General features: G+C 55.1%; 1 protein-coding gene across 6 annotated transcripts in view; it reads right to left on the minus strand.

Annotated features, from left to right (window-relative positions):
* Positions 1–24,153, minus strand: part of DNMT3A (DNA methyltransferase 3 alpha) — a 268,395-nt gene that overhangs the window by 218,204 nt on the left and 26,038 nt on the right. For 4 of the 6 annotated variants that reach the window (XM_048846079.2, XM_075126270.1, XM_075126269.1 and 1 more), the window contains exon 1: positions 6,220–6,237. Coding sequence is in view for 2 of the 6 variants with exons in the window: in XM_075126271.1 (XP_074982372.1) it covers positions 6,601–6,705 (105 nt within the window). In the remaining 4 variants the exon portion in view is untranslated. Of the gene's footprint in view, positions 1–6,219; positions 6,238–6,600; positions 6,706–24,153 lie in introns of those variants that run through there. The other 2 variants (XM_075126271.1, XM_075126272.1) reach the window with 1 other exon arrangement.

Genomic DNA, 24,153 nt, shown 5'->3' on the forward strand with positions numbered 1-24,153 from the left:
ACAATACAACGTCTTTCTTTCACCAGCCCTATTAGCCATTACACATGCCAAACATTTCAAAGCACAACCATTATTCCCAATCCACTGTAACAAAGTATATTTTGGGTGGTACTTCGGAATCACATAACAACCACATAGTCCCAGTGGACTGGGACTCAGGAAACTGGGCTCTATTCCCAGCTCTGCCAGTGGAATGACTTTGGCCAAGTCACTTTTATCACTCTTTTCAGAGTAACAGCCATGTTAGTCTGTATTCGCAAAAAGAAAAGGAGTACCGAAAGCTTATGCTCAAATAAATTGGTTAGTCTCTAAGGTGCCACAAGTACTCCTTTTCTTTTTAATCACTCTGTGCCTCAGTTTCCCCATCTGTACAATGGAGATAATGTTTCCCTCCTTGAGATCTACAGATGGAAAGATAGTCTACATAACAGCTAGACATTATCATCATTATCTGGCAGGAGCAGTGTCTGAACTGCACACCTACATGACTACAACTGCCTAAATGACCAGATTCCTACCAATCTGTTAAAAAAAACCCAGGAAATTAAATGGCAAACACTGTTGTTAACCCAGAGTTAACTACAACTGTCAAACATACTCACATAGCACTCTGACTTTGCAGTGCATTGACCAGGAGCTCCCGATGCTCAACCGGCCTAGCCTACTCCACAGAAAGACCAGCCCCACTGCAGCCCCCTTGAGCCAGTTCACCCCCAGGTGCATGATGCATCAGCACTCTGCTTCCACTCACCCTTCATTAAACCCACAAACACGCTCACCTCCCACCAACCTCCATTGTGCCCTGCTACTGACACAGCCTACTCAATGCAGCACTGACCTGAGGGATGCTGGGGCCCTCAAAGCACAATGCATCCCTTTCCTCTGATCACTCACACAGGGGCTCACGAACACCCCCCGAGGGCCACAGCCCCCCAGATCACCTGTCACAATCACAGCTCTACCAAGTTGCTCCAACTAACTCCTCCACCATTCAATACAGCTACACCTCATGCTGCGAATGCAGCTGCAGTGCATGCAGAGAATTCCCCATGGCTACTGCCAGCTCCAGGGGGGCAGAGTCAAGGCTGCGGGGAGGGAGGGGCGGATCTCAACTCAGTATTTCCAGTTCCTCCTGATCTTTATCTAAAATTCTGCGCTTTATGAGAAACTATTCAAGAAACTGATGCTGTATGGCTTTGCTTCCCCCATATTCGTGGATGCTTTGGTGTGGGAGGGGGCAAGAACAGAGAAACTGCCAGAGCAGATTAGCCCACCCAGTTGATCACCCTGACTCTGATAGCAGCCAATAACAGATGTCACAGGAGAAGGAGCAATTACAGACAAGTAGCAGATACCCTGCCCATAAGGAACATTTCTTGCTAAAACCCCCACTCCCTGTGGCTGATTCAGGCCCTCAAACAAGAGGCTTCATGTGCCTTGTACATCTGGGCCTAATGTAACTGGTTATTCTCATTATCCATATAAATGTCCAATCCTTATGGGAATCTAACTAAGCTTTTGGTTCATTAATAGCCTGTGGAGGCGAGTTCCACAGGTTAATGATACACTGTGAATACATTCCCTTTTTCATTGCTAATTCTGCCTCCTTTCAATTTCCCCCTCATTGTTGTATGTGGGAAAAGGTGCATGGCAGCACCCCAGCTACCTTCTCTATACCGGTCGTCAGTCAGATGAGGGCACTGGAATATTATTCTCCCTCCTGGTCCTTATGCAGCCTCCTTGCTGGTTTGATCACCAATGCACACTAAGCTGTCCACAGCGATGCCCGGGTCTTTCCCAGAGGGAACCCAGTGAAGTGTCCGAAGCCTGGTCTGCACAAGAATTTACATCAGAAAATCCACCCCCAGAGGGACGGAGCTAAGCCGACCTAGCTCCCAGGGTAGAGAGCACTAAGTTGACAGAATAATTCTCCCATCAACCTAGCGACCGCCTCTCGGGGAGATGGATTGTCTACGGCGATGGGAGAAGCCCTCCCGTGCGTGTAGGTAGTGTCTACGATGCCCCACTGGACCACTTTAAGTGTAGATGTGCCCTACATTCACAATCTTAGTCCTAGGACAGAGATTTGTGTTACCCGCTCTGAGAGCTAACCCACAAGTGCCACAAGTACTCCTTTCCTTTATCCCTACTGGTTTCTGTCTCTTAGCCAGCCAGACACTGCTCCATGACACTGCTCCCTTCTGTGGCCATCAGTCTGTAGTCAACAGCCTCTCCGGGGGGCTTTGCTAGCACCTCGCCATGCAGTACAGATCCCTCCAGGCAGCTCTGCTACTGTTCCGCTTGCCCTCTCCCCTCCGCCAGGCACCTGACCTCTCTGTGCTCAAGGGACTGCTTTGCACCCTCCAGTCCCCAGTGCAGAAGTAGCAAGCCCTCAGCACTACACAGCCTGTGCCATTTATGCCTGCCCCTTCCCAGCTTGGATGGGCATGGTATGTGGTGGGATGGTGTGCGAGCAACATTCCCAAGTTGCTATTTGTCCTCCAAAGTCTTGGCTTTCATTAACAAAAGGGAAGTCTCTAGCTGTTACGGCTGCAATGAAATCTTGAAAACGTGATGTGAGCATAATTGAGGCAGTGACACCTGCCAAGTCTGTAGGCGGCAGAGGAGTGAACATCCCATTCACGTCCCTTGGTGTTACAGTAGCATCAGCTGAGTTAAATGCTAACTAGGCCACTGCTCGTCAGATGATAAACATAAGGAGAGAAAGGAGCGTACCAAAACAGATTTGCCCATCCGCTTTAATGATGGTTCATTTTAGCACCATGAGTGGGTGGGCTTGGAAGATACCCTCACTTATTTTTTTCTTCAGTCAAAAAGGAATCAAGCTCCTGGCCCCTGCACCACCGAGAGAGCATGCATGACCAGATGCGGAACATCTGCACAATCTGTTGCGAGCGGCGCCCCATGTGGATGGAGCTTGGAAGAGAACCACCACCTTTCTTCTTCCAGTTCAACTCCAGAGCCTCAGGCCACCTAGCCCATAGCCCTTATGTCTGCTCATGCTATCTGGACCCAGCCGCTGATGTGTCACCCAGCTCATGCCACCTTGTGCTACATCCTCTCATGCCAACAGCCTGTTGGCCAAAAGAGCTAATGCAATTGTGGGAGGTATAAATAGGGATCTTGAGTAGGAGTCAAGAGGTTATTTGACCTCTGGATTTGGCACTGGGATGACCACTGCTGGTATCTTTTGTCCACGTCTGGTGCCACAGGTCAAGAAGGATGTCGATAAACTGGAGAGGGGTCAGCGAAGAGCCACGGGAATGATTAAAGAGTTAGAAAACCTGCCTTGTAGAGACAGACTCCAAGAGCTCAATGTGTTTAGTTTCGCCAAGAGCAGGTTAAGCGGTGACCTGATCAGTCTAAGGACCCGCCTGAGGAAGTTTAATACTAGGCTCTTCAATCTAGCAGAGAAAGATCTAACGTGATCCAACAGCAAGGAGTTGAATCTAAACAAATAAGGCAGGAATGTTTAACCGGGAGAGTAATTAACCACTGGAGCCATTTCCCCAGGGTGGTGGTGGATTCTCCATCACTGACAGTGACCCAATCAAGAAAAGATCGGCTCTAGGAATTACTGGGGGGCAGGTCTCTGACCTGTGCTATGCTGCAGGGCAGACTAGACCATTCCAATGCCGCCCACCCCCTCTCCCCTGCCGCCGGCTTTGGGATCTAAGGAACTCAGCTACCGATCACTTTGGGAAAGCTGTGCTTTAATCAGGGCAGCAGCTACAGAGATTGCAAGTGCACATGTATAAAATCGATCTCACCCTCACTCTGCTCTGCCCCAGCCTCTGTGCCCAGAGTTCCTTGGGGCAGAGACCTCTATGGGGCCTGAGGGCACTGAAAACCCCCACACCTGACTCCCCCAGGCACCCCAGATACACAACCGGCTCTCGCACCTGGCCAGAGATCCCCAGGACACAGTAACTAGCACCATTCCAAGCTGCACCTGAGATTCCCCCCGAGAATGCTCTCTCTGAGCAGGACGCTGGCGTCTTTCTGCTCCCTGCTCCTTGGGCAGCGGCTCACATACTCAACGTGCCAAGCAGAGAGACACTGGGTTACCAGGGCCGAGTCTGAAGCCCTGCCCCAGCAGAGATGGGGCCAGCCCCTGTCAGACTAAGGGAAGGTCTGAGCTCCTGCACAGGGTTCCCCAAGGACAGGGCAGAGCACTTGATCTCAGGAAGGGGCAGAGGGACAGCTGCACAAGCTGGGCTATGGGCAGGAGGAGCAGGAAGTTCACAACACCCCCACAACCTGCACATGCCAACCCCTCCCCAGCTGGAGAGGTGAAGCATGCAGCAGCATTTGGCTCCAGGCACATACCAGATGGTTTTTAGGGGGCATCTCCTCTCAGCAGCATGGCCTCCCACAGGGTAATTATCACCCAAGTGTCAGCAGATCGAGAGCTGTCACAGCTGCTCCCAAAGGGCCAGGAGCTGGCCAGCATGAGATGCTGGGCAGATGGGCTGGTGTGAAAGCTACAGAAGCCAGCCAGGGCAAGTGTCCCTGCTGCAGCCCAGCTCCTCCCCAGGTCAGCACTTTGGAGCCACCTGGCCTCCCAGGCCCTGTGGAGGATTGCAGCTCTTAGACCCACTCCAGCTGCTCCTCTGCCCAGGCGATACGAGGGCTGCTCAAGCTAGCAGCTTCCTGGTTTCTGGGAAGGGGGGAGCGGTGGCAGGCAGCGACCTGCGAGTTCTCGCCTGCCTGCCCTGGTGTGACACAGCCCAAATCTGGGACCTGCAGGGCACAGCACAAAGCTGCTGGAGAGTGGCACAGGCTGCAGCAGGCCCAGCTTTGCAAGGGAGATGGGCTCCCAGGCCCATTCCAGGACAGTGGGAGGAGAGGGGGGCACTTGCCCCTGAGGGGACAGTGTCTTGTGCCTTGTGTTTGCCTCTGTAATCTTTGCACAAGATTCGAACAGCGTCTTAAAAACATGCCCCCAGCCAGGGTGATCGTGGTATTTGGGTGGGTGGGGTTGGCGACTGGCCCGGCGGGCTCCCGAAAAGCCAAGCTGTACATCACGCTGCATGAGCATGCATGAGCTCCCCAACAGAGGGCACTGCTGGGACCCCTGCCGCACACTGGCCCCAATAAGTGGCTGCTGGGAAGAAGTTTCTGCTTCCAGCAACCTTCTAAATGGAGGCTCTGGCTTGGGGAGGCTTTTTAAATGGAAGTGGGGGAGGGGCAGGAACGGGGAGCTCTGGGGCAGGCACCAGGAATGAAGAGCGTGGGACACAGGCACCAGCAGCATAACAGGAAGGTTTCTCGGGGAGGGAACCCACAGCCGCTCTGTAAACTGAGAAGTCCAATATGCCTTGTTACTGCAGCTGCTATAGCCAACCCTGGACACCACCGGAGTGTCCTAGGTACCGCTTGGACCCCACAGTGGGCTGGCAGCCTGTGCGCTCCAAAGCAGAGGCAGAGGGGTCACCTCTCTTCGTTAGGGGAGACAGGGAAAGGCGAAGCACCTACAGAGGGAGCAAGAGAGCACCCTGCACTGGCCGGGCTAGACGACCAGGAACCGAGGTGTCCGGGTGCTAGTCTCTGGCCTGCCACTGGCTCTCCTCTTGGCCTTGGGCAAGTCACAACAGCTCCGTGCCTCAGTTTCCACCTGTGTAACAGAGCGGTAGAGGGACTGACCCGCCCCCATGCTACAGAGGGGTAAGGAGCTATGGCCAGGTATTGCTGGGTGTGTCAGCAGCAGCTGGGAGAGGTCTCCAGCATCTCTGCACAGCAGGCCAGAGAGATGGGGTGAAACCCGCACCTGCACTTCAGCAGCTTCTTGCCTGCTGGCTATTGGCGTCTCCGTCTGGCTCGTCCCCCGTCACTGAGCCTTCCCAGGGGGCTCCGCAAGCCTCCTGGCGCTAGCCCAGCCCCAGGTACGGCAGGGCCCCGTGGGAAGGCTGTCTGGGGCACTGCTCTGGTGCATTTACACAGCAACCCATCTACTCGGCCCCCCGACTTTCCCTGAGCGAGAACCCCCTTGGCAGATCACTAGGAGCCCAAAGGACACACCTGACCATCACAGAACAGAGCAGGGCACGGGTACTTTCATCCCCTCAGTGGAGGTGCGGCTTAAGTCCCACCCAAGCAGCCTAGCCCCACTGAATGCTGGGAAATGTAGTCTGCAGAGATGCCACCTCTCCACAGAAACTGTGAGCTGCAATGCCGAACCAGGTCGGGCGCTCCTACCTTAGCCTCCCCGCCAGCTCCTTCCCGCAGCATCTCTGCTCCTGCACGGCTCTCCTGACTCCCTTCCTCCAAACCAGATGGTGACGGAATCCTATACAAGTGGCACGTTCCTTCCTGTAGGGCATGGGCTCCTAGGTTCCCTTTCTCACTCTTCACAGCATCCAAGGAAGCCCTGCCCTTGAGCTGCTGGAGTGCAAAGCTCCACGTGACATGCCACAAGCCCAAGACATACACGAGCCATACTCCCACAAGCCGTGCCAACGAGCCAGGCTCTCTCCTCCGGTTCAGAGCCCTCAGTCCACCGCCCCTCTCTCCAGCACCGTCAGCCCAGACAGCGCCCCGCTGGCAGGACTCCGAGCCGCCTCGCATTCTCAGACTCACCAGGACATGTTTGCGCTTCCTGCCAGGCCGCCCTGCTTTCCTCGTGGCTGTCCCTGGTTCCTGCTTCTCGTCCTTGCTCCGGTTCTCCTCCAGCTCCTCTTCCCTCTGCCAGGCAAAGAGAGAGTACAGTCAGTGCAGTAGGTCACAGCAGGGGCTAGACAGCTGCTCCCTCAACTCCAGCATATTTTACACTTCAACACGGCCTGTCATCCCAAAGCGCGGCCTGCGCTACGGACAGGGCACCCCTGGGGTGGAAAGCAGCATACAGCAGACCTGGCATGTTAGGTCAGGAAGGGTCCTGGCACAGGAGGACGAGATTTCCACCCTTTGGATATCGGCTCAGAGTGCCCAGGTTGACAGCCCAGCCCCATGTCTCCTTGCCCTGCATTGCGGGCACCGTGCCTCCTTCTGAGCCCCCAGCCCCACTTCCTGCAGTCAGGGCCATCCTCAGGCATACGCAGCATACGCAGCTGCGTAGGGCACCATGAAATCTGGGGCACCAAACTGTCCAAATTTCATGGCACCCTAGGCAGCTGCGTGCTGCATAAGCAGCAGCACCAGCTCCGGCGACCAGCCCTATCCCTCGACCGGCCGCTCCGTGGGCTGCACCCACTGCAAGTGGCAGGGCCGTCCCTAGAGGGTGTGGGGTCCTGGACAACTCCCTCCGCCCCACCTCTTACCTTTCCCCCCTGCTCCTCCCCTGCCCCCATTCCACCTCTTCCCCCAGCAACCCTGCACTCACCGGCAGCGGTGGAAAGTGGAGCAACCTGGCTCCATCCCACTCCACTCCGCCAGCTCCCAGCCGCGACGCTCCACTTCCCACTGCTGGTGAGTGAGAGGAGGTTGGGGAAAAGATGCCCCCCACACTCACCAGTGGCGGGAAGCGGAGCAACACAGCCCCAGCCATGTAGCTCAGGGGAAAGGGGGGTTGGGGAAAGGTCCCCCCCCACACTCTCCGGTGGCGGGAAGCGGAGCGTCATGGCTGGGAGCTGGCGGAGTAGAGTGGGTTGGAGTTGGGCTGCTCCACTTCCCGCCGCTGCCAGTGAGCGGGGGATCCCTCCTCCCAAGCGATACAACTGGGGCCAGGGTGAGGGAAGCGGAGCGGGCTGCTCCCAGTCCCCCGCTAATCCCCCGGCCACTCTGGGCCTGTGGGGCCCCCAAAAGTGCCCCCCCACAGCTCCTGCCTCCCAGACCCCAGGGGCGGGGAGGCCTGGGGGGCTTTGTAGGGCACCCAAAAGGCTAGAGACGGCCCTGCCTGCAGTACCCGAGCTGACGGGCCAGTGGGACTGGAACCAGCCCTGACTTGCTTGTGGAATCTGACTGGTTCCCAGCCCAAGGGTTTGAGGTGGATGGGTTCAAAGGGAGGGGTCAGCTCTCTCTGGGGTTTGGCTTGCTGAGCCCCAGGCCCTGCTAGGGAGGAGACAGCGGGAGGCTGTCCTGGTGCCAGCAGGGGACAGCCTGCTCCGGGGCCTGGGCGCCATTTAGAAAACAATACGAACGGATCGAGGCCAGCCATGGGGAGGCATGTCTGTGCTCATGCATATGGGCGCACAACGCACTTACACAGCCTGTTTAACACCCCCCATCCAGCACGGCGAGGAGGCCCGGGGGTCTACACACAGGGAGAGAGGGGCTAACGCCGCACACTTGGAGACCCTCCTCCGGCCAGCACAGCTAACAACACTGCAGTGAGGGAGAGGAGAGGACAGACGGGCCAAGGAGTCCTGACCCCACCTCTCTGCACCAAGCACTGGCCCGATACGTGCTCTCGAATGGGCCCTTCAGCCCAGCTCTGCAGAGCTGTAGGGATTCCTGGTGCTGAGCAGTGGGAGCCCAGCACAGAGCCCAGGGGGCTGCTCAGAGAAACAGGTCTGAGAGAGGGCCAGGAATGACCCCTTCCCTGGGGATCCTCCCACTCTCAAAGCTCCGACTCCTCCGCAGCCCCCTGCAATGGCTGAAGGGTGCAGCTTCGTCTCCTCCCCTCCAGGACCTGGACGCTGGCACAGGCAGGCTCGTGTCCCAGTCCCAGCGAGCTGATGAGACGCTCGCACTTGGCATGGGTGGAGGTATGTGAACATGTCCCGAGGAGAGGAACCTGCGTCACGTTCCCAGAGCAGCGGCTCATGTTCCCTGGGGGAGGCCCCGGCCCCGCTGCCAATCCAGTCACACAGGGCACAAGCCGCCCTGCCTACGGGCTGTCGGGAATGGATTCAGTACAGGCTGCGGCAGGGCCAGCTTCCCGGAACTGGGCTGGCTCTTCAGCCGTCAGCCTCTCTGCAGAGCCTGCCAGCCAGGGGCAAGGTGCTGGGCTGGGGTGTGCTGCTATACAGACCTTCTGGTCCCTCCCAGCAGGCATGGCTGGCTCCATTTCCCACAGCCCAGCCAAGGCCAGGATCAGCCCCATCAGGTAGCCCCGAGCAAGGGACAGCACAGGGTGGGATGAGGGGGCAGCCCCCAAGTCGTTCTCTAGCACCTCCTTAGTGGCTGTGTGCCATGGGCAGTGACAGGCCACTCAGACTGCAGCCAGCCATGTGCCTGAGGGTCACCCGAGGAGAGGAAAACAAACCAGCTCCCGGTGGCAGGGATGCATTTCACTTGAGCCTCTAAGATCGCAGCCCCAGCCAAGGCAGGAAGAGGCCAGCAGAGGGGGAGAAGTGGAAGGAAAAGGTGGGGGGGCACTTGAATAGGGAGAGGCCAGGGTTGGGGAGGGGATGCGAGCTGGCAGACAGACAGCTCCTGAGATCCAGCTGTGCCTCAACAGCTCCCAGTCTCCTGAAGGCTCAGGCACAAGTCCGAGCCACATTCCTGTCCCACCTGAACACTACAGGGCTGCCACCAGCTGCCTGGGTAGCTCAGAGCCCGATAAGGAGAGAACCACTGCGGAGCTCCAAGAGCAGGGGTACCAACCAGCCAGGGCTGTGCTCATCTGTAACCCCGACCTGCAGCCCCCCACTCTCCAGCCCTGGAGTCCTCCCCCTCACAGTTTTCAGAGTAACAGCCGTGTTAGTCTGTATTCGCAAAAAGAACAGGAGGACTTGTGGCACCTTAGAGACTAACCAATTTATTTGAGCATGAGCTTTCGCGAGCTACAGCTCACTTCATCGGATGCATACCGTGGAAACTGCAGCAGACTTTATATACACGCAGAGATCATGAAACAATACCTCCTCCCACCCCACTGTCCTGCTGGTAATAGCTTATCTAAAGTGGTCATCAAGTTGGGCCATTTCCAGCACAAATCCAGGTTTTCTCACCCTCCACCCCCCCACACACAAACTCACTCTCCTGCTGGTAATAGCTCATCCAAAGTGACCACTCTCCCTACAATGTGCATGGTAATCAAGGTGGGCCATGTCCAGCACAAATCCAGGCTTTCTCACCCGCCCCCCTTTTTCCCGGACACACACACACACACACAAACTCACTCTCCTGCTGGCAATAGCTCATCCAAACTGACCACTCTCCAAGTTTAAATCCAAGTTTAACCAGAACGTCTGGTGGGGGGGGGGGGGGGCGCGCATAGGAAAAAACAAGGGGAAATAGGCTACCTTGCATAATGACTTAGCCACTCCCAGTCTCTATTTAAGCCTAAATTAATAGTATCCAATTTGCAAATGAATTCCAATTCAGCAGTTTCTCGCTGGAGTCTGGATTTGAAGTTTTTTTGTTTTAAGATAGCGACCTTCATGTCTGTGATTGCATGACCAGAGAGATTGAAGTGTTCTCCGACTGGTTTATGAATGTTATAATTCTTGACATCTGATTTGTGTCCATTTATTCTTTTACGTAGAGCCTGTCCAGTTTGACCAATGTAAATGGCAGAGGGGCACTGCTGACACATGATGGCATATATCACACTGGTAGATGTGCAGGTGAACGAGCCTCTGATAGTGTGGCTGATGTTACTAGGCCCTGTGATGGTGTCCCCTGAATAGATATGTGGGCACAGTTGGCAACGGGCTTTGCCCCTCACAGTGCAACCGATGCCCCACGCACGCTCTACAAGCAAGCCAAGAGCGGTTCCTCCATACCCCAGCCTACAGGCCCTGTGTGTTCCAGCTGGGAGGGTTCCCCCTGGGGGGGAGAGGGACACTGCACATGTGCCCTGCTGCACTCCCCCAGGCTCTGGAGTGGATGTAATTTGGGGGATTGGCTGGGGGCCTTTCCTTCTGGAGGTGGTGTGACGAAGTGGGACTGTTCTTAATGTTTCCTCTGAATGGTGTGGGGGTGGCTCAGTTTCCCCTAGGCAGTTCTTGAGTATCTAGGTAGTGGGGTGAGGGTGTATGATCGTTGCAGAGCCCTAGAGGGCAGGTGTGTGCAGGGGTCTGGACACAGAGAATGGCCGACACCCTATTTCCTGGCAACTGATGGCCTGGGCCCTTCCCCCCTGCAAGGTGAGAGCCAAAGGATTGGCGGGGAAAGGAACAAAGCCCAGGGGAGGAGGGGCTGGAGGGAGTTTCAGTTTGGGGCTGGCTGGAGACATGGAGTGAAGGGCAGACGTGGTTGTCTGGCTCACTGCCCCCCAGAATGGATCCAGCTGAGGGGTCCTGTTCTCTGCACCTACAAGCTCTGTGTTAGACCATGTTCCTGTCTAATAAACCTCTGTTTTACTGGCTGGCTGAGAGTCACATCTGACTGCGAAGTTGGGGTGCAGGACCCTCTGGCTTCCCCAGGAGCCCTGCCTGAGCAGACTCGCTGTGGGAAGCGCACGGAGGGGCAGAGGATGCTGAATGCTCCGAGGTCAGACCCAGGAAGGTGGAAGCTGTGTGAGCTGTGTGTCCTACAGACAGGATGCTCAGAGAAAGGAGACTTCCCCAAAGTCCTGCCTGGCTTTATGGGGAGCAGTTCCAGAGCATCGCCCAGGGTCTCCATGACAGGCGATAACCCCGAGCCCTAGGGGTGGCTGCAGGGTGAAGGGCTTGACCACTATTGCCACAGTCCGGGAAGCACACGCTCGTGGAACTGCTCCTCCTGCGGCTGCTCCTTGACCTTGCTTCCTCTGGGGGCACCCTCTGTGTGTCTCCCACCTCTGCGGCCTGCTCTCAGAGCAGAGGCCTCACCCCTGTGCCAAGGTGGTTCTCCTGGCCCCACTAGCTGTCCTGATGAAGTTCTGAAACAAGGAGCACATAGCCCAACTGCCATTCCCATGCCCACACCAGCTGTACCCTGGGCAAGAGTGGCCAGGCACACACCGATTCACATGGTATGGCCAGAAGGGACCATTCGGATCATCTAATCTGATGCCCTGCAGAACACAGGCCAGAGAACCTCCCGTTGCTGGAGTCTCCCATCGGGGTCGACGTAGGAGTTGGTTTGCTTCAGTGCAACGGAAGCCAACAAGGGATCTGCAGATGCGTCCACATGCTGGGCAGATACAGGCACCTGGTTTTGCCACAGCTGCTTGCTTCGCTCACATGCCTCTTTGGCTTTTTCTGTTCGGCTGTTCTCAGTGGCTTTAACTGCAGCTTGGGGCCTGTTGCCATCCTGACGTGTTCATAGCAGCCACTTCCCAAGCTGTGCCAGCTGTTAGCTGAGCTTTGAGAGTGTCCTTATATCATTTCCATGGGTCTCCCAGAGTACGTGCTCCCACTTCCATCTGTCCAGAAAATGCGGCTTTGGGGAATTGCTTGTCACCCAAAGCTGCTCCTGTAAGATTAGGGACTCAAAGCTAGCCATGCAGCACCAGTCCAGGACTCGGATGGCGGGTGTCCTGTGCGACCACCTGATGTCAGAGACGAGACGCAGACCGCGCATGTGAAAATGCTCTAGTTGCTTCAAGTTTCTGCTATCGAGCGTCCATGTCTCACAGTCATAGGGAGGAGTCCTTGGCTAAGCTACACGGAGTGAAGGCGAAGGCCTCTCGCACTCCAACCCTAAGCAGCCCTGGCTTTCGAAACGTACTGCGGGATTTCACCATTGATCACATTACTAGGTAAAGCGCTGCCAAGATAGCAACATTTCTCTACCGCATTAAGCAGTGTGCCCTCAGCTGTGATTTCGGGGCAGACTCCATTTTTCCTGGTGCAGGCTAGTAAAGCGATTCGGTTCTCTTGAGGCTCACGGAGAGTCCGAATCGCTTTGCTGATCTAGAAAAGCACTAGATAGGATGCTGCATGTCTTCGACAGTACGTACTATGTACGTACAGTCATCAGTGAAGAGGAATTGCCTGATGGGCAGGTCCATCACTTTAGTGTGAGCCTGGAGACACAGGAGATTGGAGATGCTGCCAACTGTGCACAATTGCATGTAAATACCCCGGTCACGCACACAGAGCTGCTTAATGCCACTCATGACAAAGAAAGGCTCTGATAAAGTACAATTTTCCAGCACTCTAGCCAGCATGCCAGAACAGCACGAGTGCACCATGGTGATAAATCTGTGCAGGCAGACAACTTTATACAAGATCCAGTGAAGACCCATGAATTAACAGTGCTGAAGGCCTTCATCAGGTCTAGAAACACCATACAGAGATCACTGTTTTATGCCCAGCACTTTTCCTGTACTTGGTGAGCAGCAAAAATCATATCCACTGTTCCACATCCCACACGAAAGCCACAACCGATGTTATCAGTGATGATGGAGAGTCTATTGAGCAAGACATGCCAAAATCTTCCCAGCAATGGAAAGAAGCAAGATACCAATGGCTGTGGCAGACTGCTCAGTCATCTTTGCATACGATCAACCTAATTGCCTTCTATGATGAGATAACTGGCTCTGTGGATATGGGGAAAGCGGTGGATGTGATATACTTTGACTTTACCAAAGCTTTTCATACAGTCTCCCACAGTATTTTTGCCAGCAAGTTAAAGTAGTATGGACTGGATGCACTATAAGATGGATAGAAAGCTGGCTAGATCATCAGGCTCAAAGGGTAGTGATCAATGGCTCCATGTCCAGTTGGCAGCTGGTATCAAGCGGAGTGCCCCAGGGGTCGGTCCTGGGGCTGATTTTGTTGAACATTTTCATTAATGATCTGGATGATGTGATGAATTGCACCCTCAGCAAGTTCGCGGATGACACTAAGCTACAGGGAGAGGAAGATACGCTGGAGGGTAGGGATAGGGTCCAGAGGGACCTAGACAAATTGGAGGATTGAGCCAAAAGAAATCTGATGAGGTTCAACAAGGACAAGTGCAGAGTCCTGCCCTTAGGAAGGAAGAATCCAATGCACTGCTACAGGCTGGGGACCAACTGGCTAAGCAGCAGTTCTGCAGAAAAGGACCTGGGGATTACAGTGGACGAGAAGCTGGATATGAGTCAACAGTGTGCCCTTGTTGCCAAAAAAGCTAACAGCATACTGGTCTGTATTTGTAGGAGCACTGCCAGCAGATCGAGGGAAGTGATTATTCCCCTCTATTCGGCACTGGTGAGGCCACATCTGGAGTACTGCGTCCAGTTTTGGGCCCCCCAATAAAGAAAGGATGTGGACAATTGGAGAGAGTCCAGTGGAGGGCAATGAAAATGATTAGGGGACTGGGGTACATGACTTATGAGGAGAGGCTGAGGAAACTGGGGTTATTTAGTGAGTCTGCAGAAGAGAAGAGCGAGGGGGGGATTTGATAGCAGCCTTCAACTACCTGAAGAGGGGTTCCAAAGAGGATGGAGCTCGGCTGTTCTCAATGGTGGAAGATGACAGAACAAGGAGTAATGGTCTCAAGTTGCAGTGGGGGAGGTCTAGGTTGGATATTAGGAAAAACTATTTCACTAGGAGGGTGGTGAAGCGCTGAAATGGGTTACCTAGGGAGGTGGCAGAATCTCCATCCTTAGAGGTTTTTAAGGCCCGCCTTGACAACGCCCTGTTTGCGATGATTTAGTTGGGGTTGCTCCTGCTTTGAACAGGGGATTGGACTAGATGACCTCCTGAGGTCTCTTCCAACCCTGACCTTCTATGATATATAACTAAACTATAACTATACATATAGCGGCATCCTCGAAATCTTGAGGCATGGTCTCCTGCTCCCAGATGACACTGAAGAGCCAAGTGAGCATTCAAGACATATAACTGTGACGCTGGCATACCAGGTGGCAGGTCACGCCCAGGTTCCCATGCCTCCACTGAACACTGACAGATCCCTAGCTGGGACCAGTCTGGCTCAGCTGTGTGTTAGCATTGTTTGTTTTTTGTTTATTGTTTACATTTCATGGAATGCTTGTAAATTGCTACCTGCGTTAGTCTCACTTCTGTCATCTGAATCCCATATTATAAGGCACCATTTAAGGGTTTGCATGGTGAGCCTTTGCAACTGCGTACATCACCAGACAGGAGGGAGACCTTAACTAGCGTAAAGTGCTGATCTCCAACAGAAGTTGTTGCACGTCCTGGCCAACAAGGGAGGCCCATCCAAACAAACTATTGTGGAACATTAAAGAGGACAAAACACTTTGTTGTTTGCTCCCCCCACCTGCCACAAAGATGAGCCATGTCCGTGAAGTCCTCCCATCAGCTGAGTTTTCAGCTCCAAGTACAAGTGGGGAAGGGAACAAAACCCCTTAGCAATGAGATACAGTTCCTTCTTGTTGCTTGGACTGTGGGGGGCAAGAATTACTAGGCATGAGCAAAAGATCCCCTGTGCTTAGCCTGGGTTACCCTAAAGGACATATATAGGGCTTGCTTATTATAGAAGCTTCTGTTACTGTTTGAAACTTAAGCTTGGAACTCATTTATGTGTATGCATGTTTACCCACTTTCACCGTGTAAATAACTCTCGCTTCCTTTTCCTACATAATAAATCTCTGCATAGTTTATTATAGGATTGGCTACCAGTTGCCTGTGCTGTGAGATCTATAGTGCAACTAACCTGGGGTGAGTGACTGGTCCTTTGGGACTGGGAGTAACCTGGTTATTTGCTGCAATCCTTAGTGTAAGGGACAAGCTATCACAAAAACAGGCTCACCGAGGTGGCAGGACAGACTGGAGTACCCAAAGGGACTATCTGGGACTCCATGGTAAGGTTGTTGTAGCACCTGAGGAGTTCACACTTGATAAATTGGTTGGTGAAATCTAAGTACAGAACTCACAACCAATGTGGGCTTTGAGCCCTGGTTCTTAACAATCTGTCCTGAGGTTGATACTCTTGAGCCACTTCGGGACAGTTTGACAACAACCACCATGTGTACAGACTTCTGGGGGGGTATTGCATCTAAGCCAGGTGCGTTTCCTTGTGATAACTGTTTGATAGCAGCTGCTGTCTCGATAATACTTGGCAGTCTGGCGAGTCCTTCATGTACGGGGAACTGTGCTATACCATGAATAGCAGCTTCTGAAATTGCAGATGGAGGATTGAGTAGACCATTAAAGTGTTCAGCCCAGCAATCGCTGATAGCTTTCCTGTCTGTGTGGAGCATCCTGACCTCTGGGCTATGGATGGGAATGCTACCACAAGACATGGAACCAAAACCCATTTGCAATTGATCATAAAGGCATTTAAGGTCTTTCTAGTCTGCAGCCTGCTGGCCATTTTCTAATGTGTGCTTCCACCAGTCATCTTCCACTGTACGCAGCTCAGACAGGCTAGATTGCTGAAAGCTGTGATAGGCACCTCTCTTAGTGGTCAAAGTCATGTCAGATAACCATGTTTTATGTACTGCATGTAGCCAGTAAGCCAATCTGGATGTTTCCTGGTGCTAACGCCTAGCGCATCACTGGCAGAACTGAGGGGTATATCGCGACGCTGGTTCTGCTCAGCATGAAGAACTGGACTGTTTGATGATGGAATTTTGTGGGGATTTGCAGGGAGGAGATAACGGGGTTCCCTAGCTCATGGTTTTCTGTCACGTTAGATCGCAATTCCTACAGAGGACAGCTTGCTTACTTACCAGATTAGCTGTTACGGGTCACCAGTGTCAGATGTTTGGCTGTGTGGGGGTGTTTTTCCTGTGTGCTGTCCCAGCTCTGCGCAGATAGCTGGCACAGCAGACCTCAAGCAAACTGTTCAATGACCACAAGATCCGTTAAGGTATGAAGGCGCCAGGCCAGGTTTATTGTCGCTGAAGCACGGTAATAGCACCTGGCAGGCTCTACAAGGAGACTAAGACATGTATGCCAGTGACAATGGACAGAGCTCAGTGAATGGCGGGACTTTCCTTTCCCCCCTCGGCTGGACAAAGACACTCCTTCTGAGATACATCTTTATACCCTAATACAAACGAGTTACGTACTGCCTCTAACATAGTTAGTTACTGCCCCCGACGTAGCTAGATATCGCCCATCACCTTGTATATGTTGGTTCAATCAAAACATATCTATTACGTACTGTCATCGTGACCTTATCCTTTAGAATGGGTCAATGTGTTCCTGTTATCCTTGGGGAATGTTAATGTGTATTCCTGCAATATCAGCCCAGTTCTTGCCAGATTCTGTGAGCAGGTCCTGCCTCATATCAGGCCTCTAATATAAGGGCTTATGCTCAGACTCTCTTCCTATCACCTTCCCCATTTAATCCATGGTTGGGACTATTTGCCAATAGCTAGCCATGGTAGGTGAGCACCAAGGCATAGCCACATGCCAGTGGGTTTGCACTCTGCACCTCTGGGACCCATGCTGCTCCAAGATCCCTCACATTTAGCCTGAAACCACACGGTGCAGTCAGTTTCCAGCTGGTGCCATGAGGAGGCACTGCAAGAGTCTTGACCATGGAGAGGCTGCATACCAGTTAGAAGGACTTAAGAACTGTCCTCTGCATTCCTTGTGCTAAAGCTAGCTGGAGGCTGGGTATGGAGCAAGAAGCAGAAGACAATCACCCTACACTGCACACGGCACTAGACACATCACACTATCCTGGGCCAAAGCACCACCATCTTATTTACAGACTTCAAGAGATGAGGATCCACCACACCTGTAGGAAGTTGTTCCAATGGTTAATTATGTTAAAATGTGTGCCTTCCTGCTTGTCAGAATGTGTCTAGCTTCAGCTTCCCGCCACTGGACTTTATTATGCCTTTTGCTATTAGATTAAAAAGCCATCTGCTGTCAGAAATCTTCCTCGTGTAGGTACCTGTAGACTGGGATCAAATCATCTCTTAACTTCCCTTTGATAACCTAAATACATCAAGCTTCTTAAATCTCTTGCTGTAAGGCAGGTTTTTCAGATTTTGAATCATTCTCTTCGCTCTTTTCTGAACCCTTTCCAATTTTTCAACACCCTTTTTGCATTGACACAGTATTCCCGAAATGGTCACACTAATGCAATGTCCAGAGGGGATACTATTCCTATTGGCTAGTCCACTGTGTATGCATCCAAGGTTTGCATTCATCGTCTTAGCATCAGCAATGCACTGGGAGTTCATGTTCAGTTGGTTATCGCCCATGACTCCCAAAGTACTTTTCAGCATCACTGTTCTCTGGTATATATGGGATGCACCACACCATGCCTGCTCTTGCATCAGTGTTCACGACCCAGCTCCCTGAACCTGGGGGCTCTGGTACAGGTGCTGCAAGTTTCACTGAGGTTTCCCTTCCTTCTCAGCTGCCCATCTGGCCCTCTCTTCCCACTCAGCGTCCCACCACAAAACTGGCTGCAGAACCGGCTGGTCCCCAGAGAGGAGCTGGCTGTTTTGCCTCATCTATACTGAGACTTTGAGGGTGTTCGTCTTCAAGCAGATGCAGACGTGTATTCCGACTAGGTGCGTGGATCGCTGGAGCCTGTTGCCTAGCAGTACCCACAGAGGGCGGCGCTCATGCCTGTAGCCCCACCCCAACCCCCCTCGTTCCTTCTCATCTCCCGGCAGCTGGAGTCAGAGCTCTACGCGGTTGTTGCTTTACTTCTTAGCCTAGTTTTTATTGTACACAGTTACCAGCTACTTAGCAGTTACCGTGTATAGGCAGTGGTGATGCTCCCCGGCGACACCCTCACTGGGGGCCAAGCACTGCCCTTTACATGGAGTGGCAGTTCCTACCAGCGACCCCCACGCGTGGCGTTTGCTCTGCCTCGGCGAAGCCCACCTTAAGGAGTGCTGTGCGATCTGCAGATCCTTCAAGCAGAGGACCCAGATGGCATGGGACCTTTGCCTTAAGCAGCCCCTGCTTGAACAAGTCATGAGGCCTAACGCAGTACCTAGGCCTGCCTCAGGACACAAATCACCCTCCGGCTCGCAGAGTGCTGCTGCGTCCCATTCTGGGGCAGGGCTCTCTGAAGAGGCGCAGGAGTTGTTCTCTGTCGTCGGCGCTAAAGAGGAGGCCGCGTAAGACAAATCAGGAGCACTCGAGGTCCCAGGGCAACTCTTCCACGGTGCAGGCTCCAGTACCCAGGATGGCACTGGTGCCATCTGTCACGGAGTGTGGGGGAGTCCAGGCCCTGCACCCCTCTTCCTGGGATCCACTGAGACTCTCAGCCAGCCAGTAAAACAGAAGGTTTATTGGACAACAGGAACACAGTCCACAACAGAGCTTGTGGGTACAACCAGGACCCCTCAATCACGTCCTTCTGGGGGAGCAGGGAGCTTAGACCCCAGCCCTGGGGTTCCCTGTGTTCCTCCCCCCAGCCTCCAAACTGCCAACTAAACTCACCCCGCAGGTTCCCTGCTGCAGCCTCTGTTCACATTCCTGGGTAGAGGTGTTACCTCCCCCTCCCCCTCCTGGCTCAGGTGACAGGCTCTCAGGTCTCCCATCCCCAGGGCACATTCCCAGGTCAACACTCCCCCCTCCCTGCTGAGTCACATCGTCACATCTCTCCCCCCTTCGAGACTGAACTGAGCGGGGTCACTGTGACCAGTGACCTGGGGAAGTTCGGGGCCCCCTCTCCGGGACAGCGCATCCGCTATCAGGTTGGCACTTCCCTTCACGTGGACCACGTCCATGTCGTAATCCTGCAGGAGCAGGCTCCATCTCAGGAGCTTGGCGTTGGCTCCTTTCATCTGGTGCAGCCAGGTCAGGGGCGAGTGGTCGGTGTACACGGTGAAGTGCCGCCCGAAGAGATAGGGCTCTAGTTTCTTGAGGGCCCACACCATGGCCAGGCACTCCTTCTCGATGGCCGCGTAGTGTTGCTCCCGGGGTAGCAACTTCTTGCTCAGGTACACGATGGGGTGTCTCTCCCCCTTTTCATCCTCCTGCATTAACACCGCCCCCAGTCCCGTGTCGGAGGCGTCGGTGAACACCACAAAGGGCTTGTCAAAGTCTGGGTTTGCCAGAACTGGGCCACTGACCAGAGCCTCCTTCAGCGCCCGGAAAGCCTCCTGGCACTGCTCGGTCCAGACCACCTTGTCTGGCTTCCCCTTCTTGCATAGCTCAGTGATGGGGGTGGCTATGGCGCTAAAGTGAGGCACAAATCTTCGGTAGTATCCTGCCATCCCAATAAAGGCTTGGACCTGCTTTTTGGTGTGGGGAGCGGGCCAGTCTCTGATCACCTCCACCTTGGCTGGTTCCGGCTTTAGGCGGCCGCTCCCCACCCGATGGCCCAGGTAAGACACTTCCGCCATCCCCACCTTGCACTTCTCCGCTTTTACAGTCAGCCCAGCCCCCTGGAGTCGGTCCAGCACTTGTCTAACCTGGGACACATGGTCCTCCCAGGTCTGGCTAAAGACACAGATGTCATCAATATATGCCACGGCAAAACTCTCCATCCCCCTCAGGAGCTGGTCCACTAGGCGCTGGAAGGTGGCCGGCGCTCCCTTGAGGCCGAAAGGCAGGGTCAGGAACTCATAGAGCCCCAGAGGGGTGATAAAGGCCGATTTCAGCCGGGCATCTGCATCCAGCGGCACTTGCCAGTAGCCCTTTGTAAGGTCCATGGTGGTAAGGTACCGAGCTCCTCCCAGCTTGTCTAGGAGCTCATCAGGCCTGGGCATGGGGTAGGCATCAGATACTGTGATGGCATTGAGCTTCCGATAGTCCACGCAGAACCGGACCGACCCATCCTTTTTGGGGACCAGCACCACCGGCGAGGCCCAAGGGCTGGCAGATGGCTGGATCACCCCCAAAGCCAGCATGTCCCGGACCTCTCTTTCCAGGTCCTGAGCAGTTTTCCCTGTGACTCGGAAGGGGGAGCATCTTATCGGCGGGTGCGACCCTGTCTGCACCCGGTGGACAGTCAGATTAGTGCGTCCAGGCTGGTTGGAAAACAGCTGTCGGTACGGATGCAGCACCTCCCTGACCTCAGCTTGCTGGGCAGGGGTTAGCTGATCCGAGAGGGGAATTGTTTCCAGGGGGGAACCAGCTCTGGTCCCAGGGAATAGATCTACTAAAGGGTCATCTCCCTGCTCTTCCCACTGTCCACACACGGCAAACACCACATTCCCCCTGGCATAATATGGCTTCATCATATTCACATGGTACACCCGGCGGTGGTGCGCCCGGTTCGACAGCTCTACCACATAGTTTACCTCATTGAGCTGCTTGACGACCTTGAAAGGGCCCTCCCAGGCGGCCTGTAGTTTGTTCTTTCTCACTGGGATGAGAACCATCACCGGATCCCCGGTGGCGTAGGCACGGGCCCTTGCCGTGCGGTCATACCAGACCTTCTGCTTCTTCTGGGCTCTGGCCAGATTCTCCCTGGCCAGGCCCATGAGTTCAGCAAGTCTCTCTCGGAAGATCAGGACATACTCCACCACTGACTCTCCATCGGGAGTGGCCTTCCCCTCCCACTCGTCTCTCATCAGGTCCAGGGGGCCCCTCACCCTCCTTCCATATAACAGTTCGAAAGGCGAAAATCCGGTAGACTCCTGTGGCACCTCCCTGTACGCGAACAGCAGGTGAGGTAAGTACTTGTCCCAATCCTGCGGGTGCTGGTTCATAAAGGTTTTCAGCATCATCTTTAGCGTCCCGTTAAACCTCTCCACCAGCCCGTTGGACTGGGGGTGATAAGCTGAGGCCCAGTCGTGCCGGACCCCACATTTCTCCCACAAGCACCGGAGCAGGGCCGACATGAAGTTGGAGCCTTGGTCTGTCAAGACTTCCTTGGGGAACCCCACTCGGCTGAAAATGGTCAGGAGCGCATCGGCCACGGTGTCTGCTTCAATGGAAGCTAAGGGCACTGCCTCGGGGTAGCGGGTGGCAAAATCTACCACCACCAGAATGTATTTCTTCCCCGACCGGGTCGTCCTGCTGAGAGGCCCCACGATGTCCATGGCCACCTTCTGGAAAGGCTCCTCTATGATGGGCAAAGGTCTCAAAGCCGCTTTCCCCTTGTCCCGGGCCTTCCCCACCCTCTGACAGGGGTCACAGGATCGGCAATACTGCCGGACCGTGGTAAAGACCCCGGGCCAGTAAAAGTTCTGTAGCAACCTCTGCCGGGTGCGCCGGATTCCCTGGTGCCCTGCGAGGGGGATGTCATGGGCCAGGTACAGGAGCCTGCGGCGATACTTCTGGGGGACCACCAGCTGCCTCCTGATCCCACAGGACTCCACTTCCCTTGTGGGAGCCCATTCTCGGTATAGGAACCCCTTCTCCCACAGGAACCTCTCCTGGCAGCCTCTCCTCATGGTCCGTACCACACCGAGGTCGGCCAGGTCCCTGAGCTTCCGCAAGGAGGGATCTTTCCTCAACTCGGCCTGGAACTCAGCGGCTGGGGAAGGGATGGGGACCGGTTCCCCCTCAGTGGCCAGGTCTGAGGCCTCAGCCTCTCTGAGCCGTGCCCCTCGGCCCTCCCTTCCCACCAGGGTAGGGTCCTGCGCCTCCGGTGCGGTACCCTCCCCGAGGTCAGGGAGCAGTGGCCCTCGCCGGCTCTGGCTACGGGTCACAACCAGGGCGGTCTGGGGCTTGCTTGGCCAGTCCTCTAGGTCTCCCCCCATCAAAACTTCAGTGGGCAAATGGTGGTGTACCCCCACATCCTTGTGGCCCTCCTTGGCCCCCCATTTCAGGTGTACCCTTGCCACGGGCACCTTAAATGGGGTCCCACCCACCCCTGTCAGGGTCAGGTAGGTGTTGGGCACCACCCGATCTGGGGCCACCACCTCGGGCCGGGCCAGCGTCACCTCCGCACCCGTATCCCAGTATCCATTGACCTTCCTCCCATCCACCTCCAGGGGAACAAGGCACTCTCTCCGGAGGGACAGCCCCGCGCCCACCCTGTAAACTGAGCGCCCTGAGTCCAGAGCCTCCAGCCCTCTGGTGGAGCTGGCCTGGGGTACTCTTCCCTCCGGGGCAGGTGGTAAACTGGCAGCCCCCCTTGCCTGAGTCGTCTGCCCCTCGTCCAGCTGGGTCCCTACCCAGTTAACCCTGGGTAGGTTGGGTCTGCTCAGTTTGTCCCTGAGCCCAGGGCACTGGGACCGTACGTGGCCTCTCTGGCCACAGTGATAGCAGCTCAGGTCACGTTGGTCCCCTCGAGCGGGTCGGAGGGGCCCGACGCCAGGCGTTCCCCTTGGGAGGGGGTTCTCCCTATTTCCCCGCTGGGAGGCCCCCTGGTGACTCTCTCTCTGCATCGGGGGGGGCCTGTTCTTTTGGGACTCCTCCTGGCTACCCCCTGACCGACTGTTCACAAACTCGTCGGCCAGCTGCCCTGCGTGCTGGGGGTTCTCGAGCTTTTTGTCCACCAACCACAGCCTCAGGTCGGAAGGGCACTGTTCATACAGCTGCTCCAGTACAATTAGGTCAAGCAGGTCCTCTTTAGCTCGGGCCCCCGCTGTCCACTTGCGGGCATACCCCTGCATCCGGTTGGCCAGTTGTAGGTAGGTGACCTCAGGCGTTTTACGCTGACTCCGGAACCTTCTCCGGTACATCTCGGGGGTCAGCCCAAACTCACGGAGCAGGGCCTGTTTGAACAGTTCATAGTCCCCTGCCTCCGGCCCTGTCATCCGGCTGTACACCTCCACGGCTTTGGGGTCCAGTAAGGGGGTGAGAAACTGGAGCCTGTCTGCAGGGTCAACCCTGTGCAGCTCACAGGCATTCTCAAAGGCCGTCAGGAAGCTATCTATGTCCTCCCCCTCCTTACGCTGGGCCAGGAAGCACTTATCAAAGCTCCTTGCAGTCTTGGGTCCCCCCTCACTCACCACAGCCGGGGCCCCACTGCTCTTCAGCCTGGCCAGCTCCAGTTCGTGCTGTCTTTGTTTCTCCTTCTCCTGGCGCTCCCTCTCCTTCTCCTGACGCTCCCTCTCCTTCTCCTGACGCTCATGTTGACGTTGTTTCTCCTTCTCCTCCTGCTCATGTTGACGTTGTTTCTCATGATCCTCCAGCTCCCTCATTTTCATCTCCCTCTCCCATTCCAGCCGCCTCCGCTCCAGGGATGGGGAGCTCCGCCGGGAGGATCCCCTGCTGGGTGCTGGGGTCAGGGTGCCCTCGGTATTCGCTGGGCTTCCCCCAACCCCTCCCCCAGACATAGGTAGGAAGGGTCTCGGGATGTCCTCGGCAGCAGTCTGACCCCTCCCAGCCCGGTCAGGCCCCAGGGCCCACGCTGCGTCTGCCGGGCGGCTCCCCTCAGGGATAGGGATCGGGTCATCCAAGCGATCCCTCTCCTCCAACTGGGCAATCAGTTGTTCCTTGGTGGACCTCCCGATGCGCAGCCCCCTCTGCCTGCACAGCTCCACCAGGTCACTCTTAAGGCGTTTAGCGTATATCTCCCTGCTGGCCACTCGCAGGCCGGGCAGCTTCCCACGGTTTCCAGGAAAAGCCCTTAGTGTGCCAGTCC

Source organism: Caretta caretta, chromosome 3, assembly GCF_965140235.1.
Source record: "Caretta caretta isolate rCarCar2 chromosome 3, rCarCar1.hap1, whole genome shotgun sequence".
Classification (NCBI taxonomy): Eukaryota; Metazoa; Chordata; order Testudines; family Cheloniidae; genus Caretta; species Caretta caretta.